The 18368-nt window shown below is 40.3% G+C and overlaps 1 protein-coding gene across 3 annotated transcripts in view; it reads left to right on the forward strand.

Annotated features, from left to right (window-relative positions):
* samd4a (sterile alpha motif domain containing 4A) overlaps positions 1–18368 on the forward strand; it is a 118496-nt gene that overhangs the window by 52110 nt on the left and 48018 nt on the right. For 2 of the 3 annotated variants that reach the window (XM_055640445.1, XM_055640446.1), the window contains exon 4: positions 10281–10544. The exons of the other annotated variant lie outside the window; for it this stretch is intronic. In XM_055640445.1, the coding sequence (XP_055496420.1) occupies positions 10281–10544 (264 nt within the window). The remainder of the gene's footprint in view (positions 1–10280; positions 10545–18368) is intronic. 3 annotated transcript variants of the gene reach the window in all.

Raw genomic sequence — 18368 nt, forward strand, 5'->3', positions numbered from 1 at the left:
AGGAACGACTCCGTTTCTCGGACGAACCTGAGGTCATCCACTTGCTTCTCCAGTTCCCCAACACGGTCCTTCAGGAGCTCTACCTGGATGCACTTGTCACATTTGTAGCAGCCAGAGGCACCAGCGGTGTCCTTGACCTCCCACATACTGCAAGCATCGCACTGAATCAGCTTGCCTGACATCTCCTTCTTTCGTCTCTCCCTCTCAAGCGTATTGCGTAGTCTCCTCCCCTCAGCTTCCTCGCCGAAGACTCTCGAGCCAAAGACTCACACTTTACTCACAGGGCACTTCCCTCACAAGGCCGCTCCCCAAGAGCAGTCTTGCTTATATTGACTGATAAATTGCCTGATTTACCAATTTACAAACCAAATTCCTCAGTTTTCAACTGTTTTCCCTGCATGGCGTGTGGACTTCCACATGGCTCCAGGTGTCGAAATACTGAGTTGTTGCTCTGGACAATGATTCTCCTCCCAAATAAAAAATTGGTTCATTAACATGAGAAGCAGCTTCTCAGCATTAATTCTGTACTTTGTTCTTATGATTTCATGCACTCAAGATTGTCTTGCACTCTTCAAAATCCAAGTGACTTTAGAGAGCTCAGACAAATCTTCATCCCGAATTCAGTCTAATGTTCTGGTTGTCATCTTAGTCATAGAGTTATAGAGTAGAACACAAAGTGCTGGAGTAACTCTGTGGATCAGGCAGCATCTCTGGTGGACATGGACAGTCAATGATCCATGTCCTCCAGAGATGCTGCGTGACCAGCTTAGTTTCTACAGCAGTTTGCGTTCTATGCAAGATTTCAGCAGCTGCAGTTCCTTGTGTCACAGAAGAGTCAGCGAGCTTATCCAGCACAGAAACAGGCTCTTCAAACCAAATTCGCTCATGCCGACAAGTTGCCTAACGAAGTCTGTCCCACTTGCCTGTACTTGGTGCATATTCCTCCAATCTTTTCCTCATATCATGACATAGCCTTTCAGAAATGAAAATGCGCTTTTGTACTCTAAACCCGTGGACATTTTTGCCAAATAATAGCTTGTTATTTTTCATAAACCAGTACCCCATTAATATTTGTCTTTTGTTAATCAGCACCCAATACACCTCTGAACATCAGAATTTATAGCTTTCAGTTTCTAATTTTCCAAAGTGAATAAGCACACACTCTCCAATATTGCATTATAATGCCACCCATCTTCACAGTTAATCAGTCTACAACTCATTGCAAAGTCTTTTATATCCTCCTCACAGCTCACTTTTTCACTGAATTATTTGCAAACTTGCACATCTTTTATCAAAGTGATCAAAATAAATTGTTGATCGCCAAGGGTCCAGAACATTGCCATGTGGTGTTCTACTATCTAACCTGCCAACCTGATAATGATCTGTGTTTACATACAGTTTATTATCTTTCAATCAAATGTCTATCCACCTGAGGCCATATCTAGCACCAGTCTTCATGTATGGTATGTTATAGGTCAAGATAGCACATATAAGATTTCTACATCGGTACGGACATAAGGAATTCCAGATATGGAATGTATTAGCATGGATAAATAATTGTCTCAAATGCAGAAAACTGTACAGGCCTTTATCAGGTTGGCGGGCTGATATAATTGTTATGTCACTTGGGTTTGTCCTCATTGTTTCCCCCTTGGTAATTCAGATAATACTGTGCCCACTTGATCTCCCCCTCAGCTCTGATAGTTATTTTCTCAAGCAAATAGATTTCTCTGATATAACCCATATTGACTGCTTGGTCACGTCATGAATTTCTGATGCCCTAGAAACATGTTGATGTTAATGCACATCAGGATGTTTCCAGCAGCTGTTCAGTCAGTTTACTGTTACCTGCTTTTTCGTTTCCTTTCTAATTTTTTGGATTTATTATTTACATTAAAGTCGTTCTTTTTTGCAAATTTAAATTGACATTTGCTTTTAAAGTAAGATTAATATATGTGATATAAAGTATTGTTTTTGTTGGATTGTGGCAAATCAGAATGCTAAGTTTTAATATCAATATTGTGAAGTGTTTGAAAATGGTAATTTTTTACTGCCACTGGAGAATAGATCGGATGCATTAATCTCTCTGAAGTGACTATTTAAATAATCCATGTAGTGACTTGTTTGAAGCAGTCTGGCACACCTAGAGCGACTGGTACCAATGTTGAAATGGAAAAAAGTGTTCTAATACAAATATCTGAAAGATCATCACTGTTTGACCAAAATATTTTAACAATAATTTTTTTTAATGACTTGTTAGAATTGCTCAGCATTTGCTCTTTATTTTTGGAGAGGATGGAATTTGCATCTGAGAAATGTTGGCACTATTTACTTAAAATGTGTACTGTTATGAAGAGATTTGTGTTCATCATTTTAATACTTGAATACAGCGTGTACACTGGAAATGATCATATGTAGCATTGATTTGCTGAGATTCTCGATGTCTGAAGTAAACTGACTTTTTTTGTTCCAAGGACAGTAACAAGAAGAAAACATTGAATTTGTCAAGGCAATTTTCTCTGCGAGAAAATACTCTAGACAGACTGTTTATTAGTTTGTTCTGAACGAAAAGTGTAATTATTTACAGGACTTCTGTCAATAATAAAACTGATATTCATCTATTAACAAAATCGGAAAATCCCCAGGTATTTCACATCTGCATCGTGTCTCCATGCAAAATGTTTATTTTATATAAACATATTTTGTTTCCCTGTGTCTCTGACATGTTAAACATAGTTCCAAATGCCCCAAAATATTCCATTTGCTCTTGAGATAAATTAAATTCTGTATTTGTAACACGTTGAGGAATCACTGAATTTATCAAAGAACTGACTGCTAATTAGAATTTAAGGTATTGATGTAAAACAATGTAAATAAGAAGCAAAAAGGAAGTTACTGGAGGTACTCTGTAGGTTGGGCATTATCAGTGGATGGAAATGGATAGATGGTGATTTATGTCAGGACCTTCAAGACTTGATGAAGGATCCTGACCCAAACCATCGCCTGTCCATTTCCCTCCACATATGCTGTGTGACCTGCTGAGACCTTTCAGTAACTTGTTTTTTGCTCAAGATGACAGCGTTGTTTCTCCGGTTTAAATAAGAAGTTCACCAATTGTAGAATGTATTCTGTGAAACGGGAACAAGAAACACAAGCAACTGCAGAATGTTGGAATCTGGAACAAATAATCTGCTGGAGGAATTCACCAGGTCAAGCAGCTTCCAAGCGAGGAAAGGTATTGTCAACGTTGTGCGTCGCAACCCTGAATCAACTGAGAGGAGAGTGAAAATAGCCAATATAAAAGGAGGACCAGTGGCGAGACGGGCCAATGAGTGATTGGTGGACAGTGGAAGGGTGACAGGCAGCTGGAGCCAGGTCGAGGCAGAAGTAAGGGGGGAAAATGGATTTGGGAGACAGAAACAGGTGGATGATATTGGAGGAAGAAAATGAAATAAGGCAAGTGGAGCCATAGAGGTGAGGGTGAAGGTGAAGAAAGCTGCTGGAGAGAGATAATCAGAAACATAAAAAGCTAAAAATAAAGTGCTGGAGTAACTAACTCTGCGGGACAGGCAACATCTGTGGTGGGAATTAATTTGTCTGAAAAGGAGGCGGAACCTGAAACATCACCTATCCATTCCCTCCACAGCAGCCTGATCTGCAGAGTTACTCCAGATTGCCCAAGATTCCAGCATCTGCAGATCCTTGGATCTACATAAAATACTACTATTGAATTCTGAGAAATGAGGAAGATGATAACGGGAACCTTTTGGGGATAGATGGGCAGATGGAAGCAGAACCAGATGGGGAGGTGGGAGAAGTATGGATGGTACCACGAAGGGGACGAAAGTGTTGATGAGGCGGTAGGGATGAGAAAGTAGACAAAAATGGGAGGCAGGAGGAGGATCGGAAGGAGAGTGGGTGAGGGGAGGGAGCGGAAATCACACAGGAAGTGAGGGGTACCTGCAATTGGAAAATTGAAGCTGTTGGTCAAGCTTTGTGAGAGGTCTCCCAGCTGTCCAGTGGCAATGGATTTCACACAAATCCAACAGCAGAGCACTGGCTGCAACTCCCCAATGGTTAATCTAGGAACAGGAAGTCTATTCATTTGAATTGGGATAAAGGGCATATCTATTTTCCTTGACCACTTTGCATAATGTTTTTTGCTTTGTTTTTATATATAGCAACATAAAAACTGTTAAAATTATATTAATAACTTCTGAATGGCAACTGACAAAGCCAGTAGACATGACTCGGCCTGCTGTCAGTTTTTCCAGTTAATTTGGGAGCAGCACTTGTTCTAGCCTCTCAACTCAATGATATTACAGCACCAGAGATCCGGGTTAAATCCTGATTACGGGTGCTGTCTGAACAGAGTTTGTACATTCTCCCTTTGACCGTGGGTTTTCTCCGGGTGTTCTGGTTTTCTCCTCTCCAAAGATGCACAGATTTGTAGGTTAATTGGCTTCAGTAAAATTGTAAATTATCCCCAGTGTGCAGGATAGTGCTGGTGTACTATTGCTGGTCGGTGTGGAGTTGCTAGGCTGAAGGACCTGTTCTGTGCTGTATCTCTAACGTCTCTACATCAGAATAGGCCCTGCCATTGTATAAGGCCTCTTGATGCAATAAACAACCTGTCTGTTTCCCCCACCAAATGCTGCCTGACCACGAACCCTCACCCCCGAGTTTCTCCACCATTTTGCATTTTTCCTCAAGATTACAACATCTGCACTCTCTTTGTCCCTTAATTTTGTTTTAGAATAGTTTTGAGCAGAAAATTTGCATTTGATGATCTGAGCAAGGCAGTCCTAAATTAGTATGAATAAATGTATTGAGCAACGGTAGTTCACCACAGACAGCACGTCTGGCCCAAATGGTTAGCTTCAAAATATTGCTGTGACGTTTATTTACTACGAGTCTATTTAGCATGCATATTATTTTCCAAATAAAAATTTATTCTAATGGGGAAAATTATTTTTTTGCTGTATCCACCATATTGTTGCTTTGTTTCTCTCAATCTTTTTGTCAACTGCACTTGTGCAAACCTTTTAAAGATTGAAACTAAGTTTAAAAAGCAGTCGCATTGAAGAAATAAGTTTTATTTTTTGATTGGAAGTCAGGGCCTCTTTTTATTACACCGTGCGGTCTCTTTCTACAAAGGGTCATCCTTAATTATATCCGAAGAGTTACTTGACTTGATTGTCGTTGCTCAGAAACATACTGGCAAATTTGATACCGTAATCTTTAAGATAAGCAGGTATGGGAACAATATTGTTTTGAAGATATTGTAAACAAATGGTTCTGGGGTTTGTTTGGTTGATATAAGACCTCATTGGCAATAAATAGTAAATTAAAAAGGAAAGCAGGACTTTTCAAATATTTTCCAAATTATATATTTGATTATGATTATAATTTTTATTTCGGCTTGCTCTCGTGTTTAGTTCTTGTACATATGATTTTGATGATCGACTAAAATATTTTCAATTGATTTATGTGATAGACCTCTATTAAATACAAGATTTTAATATGTATTGAATCCAAGAATGTGAGGGGTGTGAACTTTTATTTGTATTTACTAATCGATGCTTCTCACATTTGTAAGCTGTCTACTTGGAATTAAATTGATATTGAGAATTAATTTGAAACGATACTGAAGGAAACAAACTGGGACTGAAGGAATTATTCATCATCTCATTCAAACAGGTACATGAATAGGAACGGTTTTAATGGGATGGCAGCAGGGACTATTGGAGATGGGGCATCTTGGTTGGCGTTGACGTTGGGCCAAAAGGTCTGTTTCAGTGCTGTATGACTCTATCTCGGGTCTAATAGTACAATAGCCACGGTATCACCGGACAAAATATACGCGGTCGGCAAGTCTCAAAACAGCGAACTCTGCCCTATTCATCATTGCCGGTGACTTAAATCAAGCTATATTCAGGAACACTATAAACATGTCTCCAGACCCATGCTGGGTGTTAACACATTTGATCACTGCCAAACTACCATTCCTCGCGCTCATTTCACCAGGCTGATCATTTATCTGTGCTGCTTCTGAAGAGAAACTGAAATGTGAGGCACTAATGAAAAGAGCAATACAGTAGTGGTCTGTGGAGGCCAGTGGTTCGCTTCAGGTTTGCCTTGAGTTGGTAACCTGGAACCTGTTCTAGACCGTTTCATTCAGCCTGAATGCGTATACTTTAGTCTTCACGGTTTTAACATAGAAAAGCATGTACGACAACATTCTGACAAAGATAATAAGGGCCTACCTATATAACCAGAAACCTTGGATGAAAACGGAGACATTCTGCTGAAATCTAGATTTGGGGCGTTCAAGAGGGAAGATCCCTCCTTGTCAAAGGAGGCCAGGAATGATCTATCAAGGATGCCAATCTATGTAATTGGTGCCAATATTGACCACGACCACTTGCTGCTCACCATCCTCTCTCGGATCCTACATTCACTCCACAAATTCTTGCAACAATTCTCCTTCTATGCCCTGTGTTCTATACTCCATATGCCGGCCCATGCAGCTCCAGGTCTGACCGCAGCTCCAGGTCTCACTCGCCCACACCTGCTATGGACCTCAATTTCACATTATCTTGTGCCAGATTGACCTATATTCCTTCCTCTAGCTTCACAATTCAGAACTCTTCTATCCTTATCTCACTTTTTTTTTTGTCTCTGGCTTTTGTCCTACCATCTGCCAATCAATTCCTCCCCCACCTGTATCCATTTATCATTTAGAAACCAAGATATGCAAGTGCTGGTCTACAAAAAAAGACACAAAGTGCAGCAGTAACAGCTGGTGGGGAAGACAAAGCCTGGCAGGTATTAGGTGGAATGGATACAGATGAGCAGGGGGTTTTGATTGGCAGATGATTGGTAAAGCACCTCGTATTCCTCTTGGGTATCTTAGAACCTCATAGTATAAACATTGAATTCTCTAATTTCAGGCAACCACCCCCCCCATTCTCTGTGTCACACCTAGACTCGCAACCATTTATTCCCTCCACCTTTTACCTACATTCCTTTCTCTCGCTTCACAATTTGCAATTCTTCAACGTGTGTTTTCATTTCTGACCTTTGTCGAACCATTTGCATATCAAAACTCCCCTTCACCTATATCCATCTACCTGCCAGGCTTTCTTCCAACATTCTTTCCCCACCTACAATCAATCTGAAGAAGGTTCCCGAACTGAAACATCACCTATCCATGTTCTCCAGATATGCTGCCTGCCTGTCATCTGCAGTTCCTTCTTACACATGCTGCCTGACCTACTGAGTTACTCCAGCACTATCTCTTTTTATTCCATCTATCACTTGCTAGGATTTGTCCGCCCCCACCTCTCTTCCAGTTTCCTCACCACCGCAATCCGTCTGCAGGTGAGTCCTGACCCGAAACATCGCCTATCCATAATCTCCACAGATGTTGCCCAACCCGCTGAGTTACTCCAGCACTTTGTGCCTTTTTTATACACCAGCATTTGCAGTTCCTTGTGCATTCGTCAAAAATGTCCATCATCCTGGTCCTCTCCTTTCACCCTACTTCTGGGAGAAGAAAGAGGAGCTTCTTCCCCATTGCTTCCGACTCCTGAACTAATCATTTCTTGCACTCCTTGTTCCTTACCCTTAACTCTACCTTATTCAGTTATTCCATTATTATACTTAACTTTTCCACATGCACCGTCCTGCTGTTATATTATTATTTAACGCAGTATTTATCAAGACTATGTATACTGTGAGCTTCATATGAACAAAGATTTTCATTGTACCCTGGTGTACTAATAAACGAATCTATGAATTGCATAGGTTTCTCAAATCACAAATGACGATTGCTTATTTTCCATAAAATTAAAAGTAGCAAAGAAATGCTGTCTGATGTAATCCTGTTGATAGGCTTGGCAATTAAAGGATTTTTAATAAAATTAAAAATATAAGGCGTTGGTTGGCAACCACATGCTGAGAACACATCTAGGCATGAAAATGCACTAGTACCAAGGAAAGTAGCTTTTAGCAAGCATGAAGAAATTGAAAATAATAATATTTTTAAATTCTGTATTCTATGAATAAGGAAAAGTATGGAAGAAATTCAGCAAAGAAAATTGGACAGGGTGGTGTAGAAAGTATTTGGCATGCTGGTCTTCATCAGTCAGGGCTTTTAGTATTTGAGTATGTTGCAGTTGTGCAAAATGTTGAGCACAAAGCATGATTTTATACTGCTGTATAAAGTCATAAGGGACGTAACTAACGTGAATGCATAGTCTTTTTCCCAGGGAAGGGGAGTCAAAAACGAAAGGGGATAGGTTTATGGTGAAAAGGAAGGATTTAAAAAGGACTTGAGAGGGCATCGTCTTCATACAAAGGGTGGTGCCTATATGATACGAGCTGTCGGAAGAAATGGTTGTGGCAGGTACATCGCCAAGTTTAAAAGATATTTAGACAGGTACATGGATAGGAAATATTTGGAGGGATACGAGCCAAACACTGGCAAATGGAACTATCTTAGATGGGCATCTTGATTGACATGGATGAGTTGGTGCTGTGCTGTACAGTTTTTACTTTTAATTCTCTCTTTGGTACATGTATTTATTAGACTTTAGCATTTTTCTTGCCAATAATGATTATCTGAAAAATAAGTCTTACTCCTTACTCCATTTTTGCAGATTAAGTTTGGTATATATGCATTCAATATTCTTTAATGGAAAACAACCAATAGCATAGATATTAGTAAAAGACAACAGAATTGCATAGATTTCAGTTGTGGATGACCACTTAGAGTTGGCTTATTTGCTGAAATAATGATGAATGCTGCTTTGTTCAAACTGAAAGCTAATAAAATGTTCTAGCTCCTTCTCAGCAGCTGGAAATAAAAGCTCTTCATTTCACTTCCATGTTTATTCACTTAACATTTTGGCCACAAGATAGAGAGTAATGGAAAAGGATATGTGTATTAACCCATATGTTATTTTAGCCAATTGTGTTGTTTTCATTTTAAAATACAACTCTTAACTGTTCATCGTTTCCATTTTCTAATATCTGGAAATTGACATAAAAGTACTGATGTTTTATGTCGGTGTTATTTTCAGTTCAATGTTTCCAAAAATTGGCTGTGAACTTGAAACAGATCTTGGACTCTCTTTTACATTGCTTTGTTTATCTTAAGGAGAATTGGGGGGGGGGGGTGTTTAGGGATAGAGGAGGGTGGTGGAAGTATGAGGGAGGGAGGGAGTGGAGATTGGGGGACTTATTGGAGAGATAATTTGTGTCTGCAAGAAAGCAGAAAGGGGGATCTGGAGATATGAGGATAAGAGGTAGCAAAATGGATTGGGAGACCAAGGTTGGGACCAATTTAATATTTGGTGGGGAAGTAGGATCTTCATCAGGATTTTCCTGGACTTGCAGGCTTTGAGTTACAAGGATAGGCCTGGACATCTTTCTTTGAAGCTTAAGGGTCCGAGGAATGATCTTGTTGAGGTGTACAAGATCATGAGGGAAATGAATAATGTGAACTTTCAGTCTTCTAAGGGTATAGGATTCTAAAACAAAGGATGTAGGCTGAACGTGAGGTGACTAAAAGGGCAATCTTTTCAATCAGGGAGTAGTCCTTATCTGGAATTAACTGCCATAGGAAGCTTTTAGAAGTGGAAACATTTATGAATTTCAAAAGATCTTTGTACTGTATAAATGGTTCAGAGGGCTATGAGCCAAATGCAGGCAAATGGGACTATCCTAGAATGATAATTTAGTTGGCATGATGGCTGAAGGGCCTGTGTCCATGCCGTACAGCTTTATGTTGATCAATTTTGCCATCTTCAACCTGATAGAAAGCACTTTATTTAGACTTTGAATGCACGTGGAACATATAAGAGTTTGGCATGGACTGAAATATCGCAGCAACAGTTAGGGTTCTATTATCTCTGTGCAAGTGGCAGTTTATTTTTGTTTACTGTTCAACTACAAAAATGATTCTTAAGTAAATTGATTTACAGTTTTTAAATAATATGGCTTTAGACCTGGTACGTCCAAAACCAAGAATAGTTTATATAATTTTAAAACTATCCAATTTGTGGGCTTAGGATGTCACGTGTATATGAAATTGTAAATAAGACAATAAAAACCTAGATCTAAATGTGAGATAGTTTCAACAATGGAACTTAATAACAATCATAATGATGACAAGAAAACATGTTTAATGCTGCCCTATTTGGTAGGTTTTGGATAACTTTGACACGTGATTGCCTTCAATAAATAACTATTATATGTTATAATATGTTTTCTAGTTCTCTCAGGCCAGACACACCACAGTCCTCTGAAGCGTTCAGTATCTCTTACCCCACCAATCAATGTGCCAAATCAGCCTCTAGGTCATGGATGGATGTCTCATGAAGACCTGCGAGCAAGAGGACCTCAGTATATTCCATCAGACCATGCCCCTCTCTCCCCACAGAGTAGTGTTGCTTCTTCTGGTAGCGGTGGGAGTGAACATCTTGAAGATCAAGCAGTGACACGTAACACATTCCAAGAAGAGAGCAGTGGCATGAAAGGTGGGTAACTGTTCTTAGAATGGTGTTCCTGAAAGCAGCATATAGCTGCAAATAAAATCCAAATTGGAGAGGTAATGTGCTTATTTCATCATCATCGCTGATCTATTGTATTTGTTGATGCAATGGGGAATTCTGAATACTAAGTTTTTTCACTGTAATATTCATTTGGATATCTATGCAGTACATATAATCTGTGGCCATATTTTGGTAATTTGCTGGACATTTGTCTTGAGCTCAATTTAAGATAGCTACAGAGATGTCGGTGAAGAACATGCCAAGCAAAGCATTTTTTAAGTAACTTATGGTGACTGTCTTTTGATTCATTAATAATATTTATTTTTCAAGCAGCTCCACAGTATCAGATAACAACATGAGATTACTTTAGTGGCCAAAGTGTTTAATAGATCTCAAAAGTCTAACAGATGGGATAGAACAGAGTATTTTATACACATAACTATGCAAAAGTAACATTGTGAAATCAATAGAGGATCTATTGTTGTCTAGTTCAGCAAGTCTAGAAAAGCAGGTTTATGGACGTTAAACTTTTATTCTTGAGGACAAGATCTCCAGTTTATGATAAAATCCAGAACAAAATTGAGGGCAGACTGGAATTTAAAAAATGAGGAGAATCCTTCTGGTGGTGGAAACCATTTCAACAAAATAGTTGAAAGCAACTTGATGTAATTGTATTCATTGTGCAAACTTGTGTTAAAATGAAAACTATCTCTGTTTTGAATGCACTCTATAACGTACAGGTGCACAGGATTCTACAGATTTGCTACCCTCCGATTGCAAAAGGTTATGCCTGTGGCAGTCCTGAATGGCCTGCCCCATATTCTGAAACGGTGAAAGCTCATTCTCGGCTCATCAGGCAGAACAAACAATTCTTGCATAGACGCTTTTGATGACACTAGGATTTTTTTAAAGTTTCAAAGAGAAAATTCCTCATTCTAAACTCTGGTGAATACAGGCCTATTTAATTCAGTCTTAACTTATGCAACTAAGTTGTTATTTAGTGAATCTTCGTTACATTCACTCTGTGACTAGAATTCACCTGTTCAGAAAAAAGACCGTCTTCTCCAGGTACGGTCTTGTAACTTTTATTTATTTACTCAAATCTCTTAATACCATTGGCGTTGTTAATTCTTGCTGCATCTACTTCTGAGCTCACAGACATGTGTACAAGGACACCTAGGTCCCTTTGAACATCAACATTTTCCAATTTTTCACCATTATAAAAAATAATACCCTGATATTCTGTGTCGTGCACTAGACTTGATGACGTTTCATTTATTCACATTTATTTCATCAGTCTTGCTCTCCAACTCGTGCAGCTTTTCTATGTCTCTTGAAATCTCTTCACAACCTCCTCCTATACAACTTTGTTTTGGGTCATCAGCAAACATGGAAATATAACATTTTGTCCTCATACTCGGATCATTGATAGAAAACGTGAATAGCTGGGGCCCAAGCACTGATATGTGTGATGCCCCACTAATAACAACCTAGCTATCTGAGAAATTTATTTCCAGTTATATAGCTTTGGCTTTTAACCCATTTTCAGTCCATGTAAATATGCTACCCCCAAATTTGGGTGCTATAACCGTGTTGCCAATATCTGGTGCACACAAGTGTAAGCTAAACAAACAATTGCAGAGTATCTGAACTTTGTCTGCAACAGCCTTCCTGAGCATCGAAACACCCCTTCCCATTTCCACATCAACCTATTTGTTCTTGGCCTCCATTGCCACATTGAGGCTAAATACAAAATAGATTAGTACCATGTGTTCCACTTGGGTAGCCTATAGCCCAATGGGATGATCTTTGTATTTTACATTATGAGCTAATCCACTCCTCCTGTGTTTCCTGTCCACATTAACAAGTCCACTCATGGTCTCTCTCTCTCTCTCTCTAAACAACCATGACAACTGAAAGTTTGGCAGGAACATTGTTCTTGGTACATTTATCTTTTCAGGTTTAAATATTATACTTTGATGGCCCAGTTTTGGTTTTTGGAATAAAATGTCATCAGCTTTTTTATTGTCAGGTCTTGTCTTTTTTTATTGTTATGTTATGTCACATTTTGTTGCCATGTCGTATTTCATGTGCAGCCCACCTCAAATCGACTAGGGGCAATTCTGAGTTGAACAAAATCAATAAGTCAACAAACCAAATGGATCTTGTTCTGTATAGTAATAAAACTGAAACAAACTAGCAATAATCAAGTCTGAAGCCTGCATTGTTTTTTTACTTTTGATGAATAGAAGTTTGTCTTTTTAATGATTTATCTTGTGTCTGGAAGACTAAAGAATTATTTTTTAAATGCTGCTGTTATTCAATGGTGTAAGAAGAATAGAATCAGAGAAATTTCAAGCACAGGGGGTCCATTTTATCTATATTGCCATGAAAGATTATTCAGATTACTACTTTCGAACCCATGAGCTATGATCCTGAAATTTATGGCAATTCAAGAACTGAGCAAAATATATTTTAAATGGTCGACACGGTGCAGCGGTCAAATTACGGCCTTAAAGCGCCAGGGACCTGGGTTAAATCCTGACTACAGGTGCTTGTTTGTACTGCGTTTGTACGTTCTCCACGTGACCTGCGTGGGTTTTCTCTGGAATCTCCAATTTCCTCCCACACTCCAATGACGTACAGGTTTGTAAGTTATTTAGCTTGGTATAATTGTAATTTGTCGCTAGTGTGTGTAGGATAGTATAAGTGTGCGGGGATTGCTGGTCAGCATGGATGCGGTGGGATGAAGGGCCTGTTTCCATGTTCTCACAAAACGATATGGGATGCCTTCACCATATTTTCAGTTAATGAGTTCTAAACCACCATTTTTGAGGGGCAGAGGAGTAAGATTTATGTAATTTGATTTTTTTGCTTCAATATTGAACCACTTGCCCTGTACAGCTCAGGGAATTGGGCAATTTGTGTCCATGCTGTCTAGGACTTTCAATTTTCTACACCTCAATTTATTTTCTAAAGAAGAAAAAATACAGTTAAACCATTTTGTTATGACTAAAATTCTCCATTTATGACAATATCCTCATAAAATTCCTTTGCACATTATCTTGTTGTATCTTATCCTTCATGTGATGTGTTGGTCAGCAGTGCAGAATATTCCAGCTGTGGCCTAACAGATGTTTTATTCAGTTTTAAATGACTTTCCTCCTTGCATAATCCAGAAAATGGCCAGGAGAATAAATTGTCTCAATATTTTGCATGTGCATTTACGAATTGTTTACCTAATTGAACTATTTGAATCACTGCAATGCCATTGGTGAAGATTAGCTCAAGACTTTTGTATGGTGAGTTGCAGGGTTTAGATTTGGCAATGGTGAAGGAATAACAATGTATTGCCAGTGTGCGTGACTGAGAGGATAATTTGAAGTGATGTTGTTTTATGGACTCACGGCACTTTTCTTGGTTGATGTCATGGAATTCGGAGTTGTTCTTGAAGAACATTTCACAAAATTCAACTGAGTTACAGATAGATAATATTCACTTTCATTATTTATGATTGTTTGCAAAAGTGAGCTGCCATTTCTGTACCTGGTGGGAAATTGAAAGTAAAATCACTTAAACATTTAAATCCTGCAATTAAGTCATATCTGTGAAGAATTTCACTTTTCTTCTACCACTTTTACCTGTGTACTGCAGTTCATTGCTTTAATTGAGGTGTGCACTTAATTTGATTCATGGGCTTTGCTGTCAAAATAGGGCCCCGGAGTGGCATTCACTGTCATGAGATGCAAGTCTAGGAATGGGTAGGCTGTGGAGGCCAAGGACATGGGAATGTCTCGGGTGGGGGTGTCTCTGAGAATATCTCAGACCATCTAGCTCACAACAGAATTACCAATTTATATCATGACAATTGAATAAAACCTCTAAAAGCAAAGGATCTAACTCTGAGCCTCTTGCCCCTCAGTCTTCTGGTCATTACATTTCGGTCACTTTTACCCTTGACTTTCAGGCATTGAGTCAATTTTAAATACAATGTGCCAATTTCCTTTGAATTCCAAATGCTTTAATGTTTCAGATCAGTACTTCATGTGGGGCCTAGTCATAACCTTTCTGAAAATCCATGTAGATTATAAATTTGCTCCTGTTGATATTCCTTTGATCTTGTCAGATTCAAGCATGTTAATCAGGAATGATGTTGCCTTAAACTGGTGGTAGTTTTATTAAACTGCCCATCTAAATTAATTTTAATCCCTATTTATACATTTGCTGTTGGAATTAAGTCAAAAGTGTTTAATTGTTATATGTACCAAAACAAAACAATGAAATTCTTAAGGGCCTGTCCCACGAGCATGCGACTCCATGCGGCAAGCGTGACCTAAAGGGCCTGTCAAACGAGCATGCGACTCCATGCGGCAAGTGCGACCTAACGTGGTCATTTGAGCCGTACGGCCTCACGGGGCCGGTCCCACTTCGATCGCAGGAGCTGTATGGAGTTGTGCGGAGCTGGTCCCGACATCGCGCGGGGCTCTGAAAAACTGACCGTGTTCAAAAATTCCGCGCGGCAACGGCCTGCCGGCCCGCAGCCGCCTCAACGCGTACGCACCTACCTCGACGCCGTACGTCACACGCGAACTTCCCGCGGACATCGCTCGAACTTCATGTCACTCCCTCGACCTCCGCGCGGCCCCCGCTTCTGGTTTGGTCGCGCTTGCCGCATGGAGTAGCATGCTCGTGGGACAGGCCCATTACTTGCATCAGCGCAACAGGTTTGGAAATACAGCGCTCAATGGATAACATAAATAAACAAACAAAAAAGCCAAAAAGGTAGTTCAATCATGTTATTTAAATAATGTAAATACTTCCCCAAACATGTATCTGTACTCAGTTTATTTTTTGATCATATCTGCATTGTCATACGCCTGTGTAGAGTCCACATTTACATACAAATTGATTTATTTTCACTTTAAAAATCTTGTCAGATATTGTGTATTTTAGTTGTATTCCCCCTTTAAACCTAATTGTTAATGTGTTGATAACAAATCCTTCTCTTCATATGGATATTAATAAATTGATTATGACATTTTAATTTTGATTATTACTTGTCTGCAATCTAATCAGTATACTCCAAAATCTTGATTAGAAGCTCTTTGTGGAAAGAATAATTCAAAAAATATTGCTCCCTCAGAGGAACTATTAATGTAGCTAATGCTTACTTTGTTCTTTTTAACTTTATTTCCCAAATTTGAAGATGTGAATGCTCATTGACAGTGTACTGCTTCCTACCTCAAGCACCTGTTCAGGTTACAAATTCAGTGGTTTCTTTATGGTTTCATTATTATCACGTGTACCAGGTACAGTGAAATATATTTTCATTGGGATCCTTGAGGTACCAAGGTCTAAGCGGAAGCTCAGAGGGGATAGAGCCTTTTCTGTTGCTGCCCCGGCACTCTGGAACACCTTGCCGCTGCAGATCAGACAGGCCCCTTCACTGTCCATCTTTAAATCCTCCCTAAAAACTCACTTTTATTCACTGGCTTTCGACACTGGCTGAGACATTGTTCCTGTTTTAGTGCTTTTAATGTCTTTTAATTTTTACTGTTTTTATAGTCCTGTCGTCTTAATGGTTTTAGTAGTTTGTAATAACTTTTTGTTGACTTCCCATGTACAGCACTTTGTGGTAACTGATGTTGTCTAAAAGCGCTTTATAAATAAAGTTATTATTATTATTATTATTATCTACAGAACTTCAGATCTCAGCTCTGAAACCATAACTCGGTAAATGACAGACAATCGCAATGATGTGTACTGTTGTTTGCTGAAGTTTGTAATATATGATGTTTGTTGTTAGCACGAGCTGTTCACAAATATTCATAGCAGGAGTTGACTTTGAGAGAGCCTGCAAATTATTGTCGTTCAAGTTAAAGGGCAAAGTTTTAATGTAGTCATATGACAAATCTTTTTTTTCCCAGACAAATGGAAGACAATAGCGCATTTATTTGCAATTTCTATAGTCAAAAGAGCATAGTGGTTCTCATACAGGATCTTGAAGAATCAGAATTTTACTTTCAATCCTTGAGAGCTGATAGAAGTCTCATATTAATGTGGAATTGGAAGAGTCCATGCCAGGTGAATTCAAGACAAAATAATTGACAAATCTTCTCTTGTCATTGGTTAAACAAACTCGAATATAAATTCGTCAGCATAAAGGTATGAGATTCTCAGCACAGAATTCACATAATATTTTTATTATATTTACAGAATACTTTATTGATTTGGCTTCAATTCCCATTAACAAGTATGCCATGTTATTTTTGCATGTATTACTCAGGGACCTAGAAAATACTTTGTTCGTTGTAAAAACTAGAGAATGATGAAATAAATCACAGAAACTGGTCCTTCAGAATACGTCTACCAATCCAAACTACTCCCATTTTCAGACACTCCGCCATTGCCTTCTGTGCCATGTCATTTCAGGTGCTTAGAATTAGAATTACCTTTATTGTCATTCAGACCTTACGGTCTGAACGAAATTTCGTGCCTGCAGTCATACATACAATACAGGTGCACAACCTTTTATCCGAAAGCCTTGGGACCAGACACTTGTCGGATTTCGGACATTTTCGGATTTCCGAATGGAAGATTTTTAGCGTAGATTAGGTAGGTAGCGCTGGCGGCTTGAAAAGTCTGGAGCGGCTGCCTCTTCCCCGGAGACCGGTGAATCATTGTAAATCATTGCATAAATGTTAGTCAGTTAGTTTGGAGGGATTTTATGTGGTGGTGGTGGAGTAGGGGTGAAGTGGGAAACTTTAATTCTTAGTCCCTTACCTGGTCGGCGACTCCCAACCTCGCGGAGCTGGGGGCTCCGTCCGGCCGCGGGCGGCGCCGGTTAGAGCTCCGACCCCGGCAACTCTACCCCTGGCTGCGCGGCTCCAAATCCAGCAACGCTCCGCGAATGTTGGGAGTCGGCGGCCACAGCGTTCCGGAGCTTGCCGCACGGCGACCCGGTAAGGCATTGCCCGCTCCCCGCTGGTATCCCAGCGCTGCGACGCCGCCGACTCCCAACATTCGCGGAGCTGGGGCGTCCGGCTGCGGGCGGCGCTGGATTTGGAGCGCCTCGCAGCCAGGGGTAGAGTTGCCGGGGTCGGAGCTACAACCGGCGCCGCCCGCAGCCCCACCGGCCACAGCGCTGCGGTGTTTACTGCACGGCGACCCGGTAAGGCATTGACCACTCCCCGCCTCTCCGACCAGGTAGGGGACTAAGAATTAAAGTTTACCCCTTCACAACCCCTTCACATAAAAGCCCTCCAAACTAACTGACTAACATTTAATCAATGATTTACAGATGTTTAAGCGTCTCCCGGTCTCCGGGGAGGAGGCAGCCGCTACAGTAGTACAGACCTGGGTTGACCGTGGGTCATTTCGGGTCAAGTTTGGCGCCAAACGTGAGCTTTGGTGCGCAGACGACATCTGGAAAAAATGGCCGGTTTTCGGAGTTTTTCGGTTTCCGAAACACCGGATAAATGGTTGTGCACCTGTAATACAATAATAAACAACAATAAACACAAATAACATCCACCACAGTGAGTCCTCCAAGCACCTCCTCACTGTGGTGGAGGCAAAAATCTTAGGGCTGCAGTCTCTTCCCTCTTCTCCCTCTGCACTGAGGCGCTACCCCACTGGGTGATGGTACAAACAGTCCCGCTGCTCACCGAACCCCGCAAACGGGCCGGTTCAAACGCCGCGGCCTGGGGTGGTCGAAGCTGCCGCCCTCCTGTCCAGTGGACGCAGCCGCTGGCCCGCGGCTGAACCCCGGACTCAGGTCACCGCCGCCAGAACGCCATCCCAGCCACT

Source organism: Leucoraja erinacea, chromosome 9, assembly GCF_028641065.1.
Source record: "Leucoraja erinacea ecotype New England chromosome 9, Leri_hhj_1, whole genome shotgun sequence".
NCBI classification, from domain to species: domain Eukaryota; kingdom Metazoa; phylum Chordata; class Chondrichthyes; order Rajiformes; family Rajidae; genus Leucoraja; species Leucoraja erinaceus.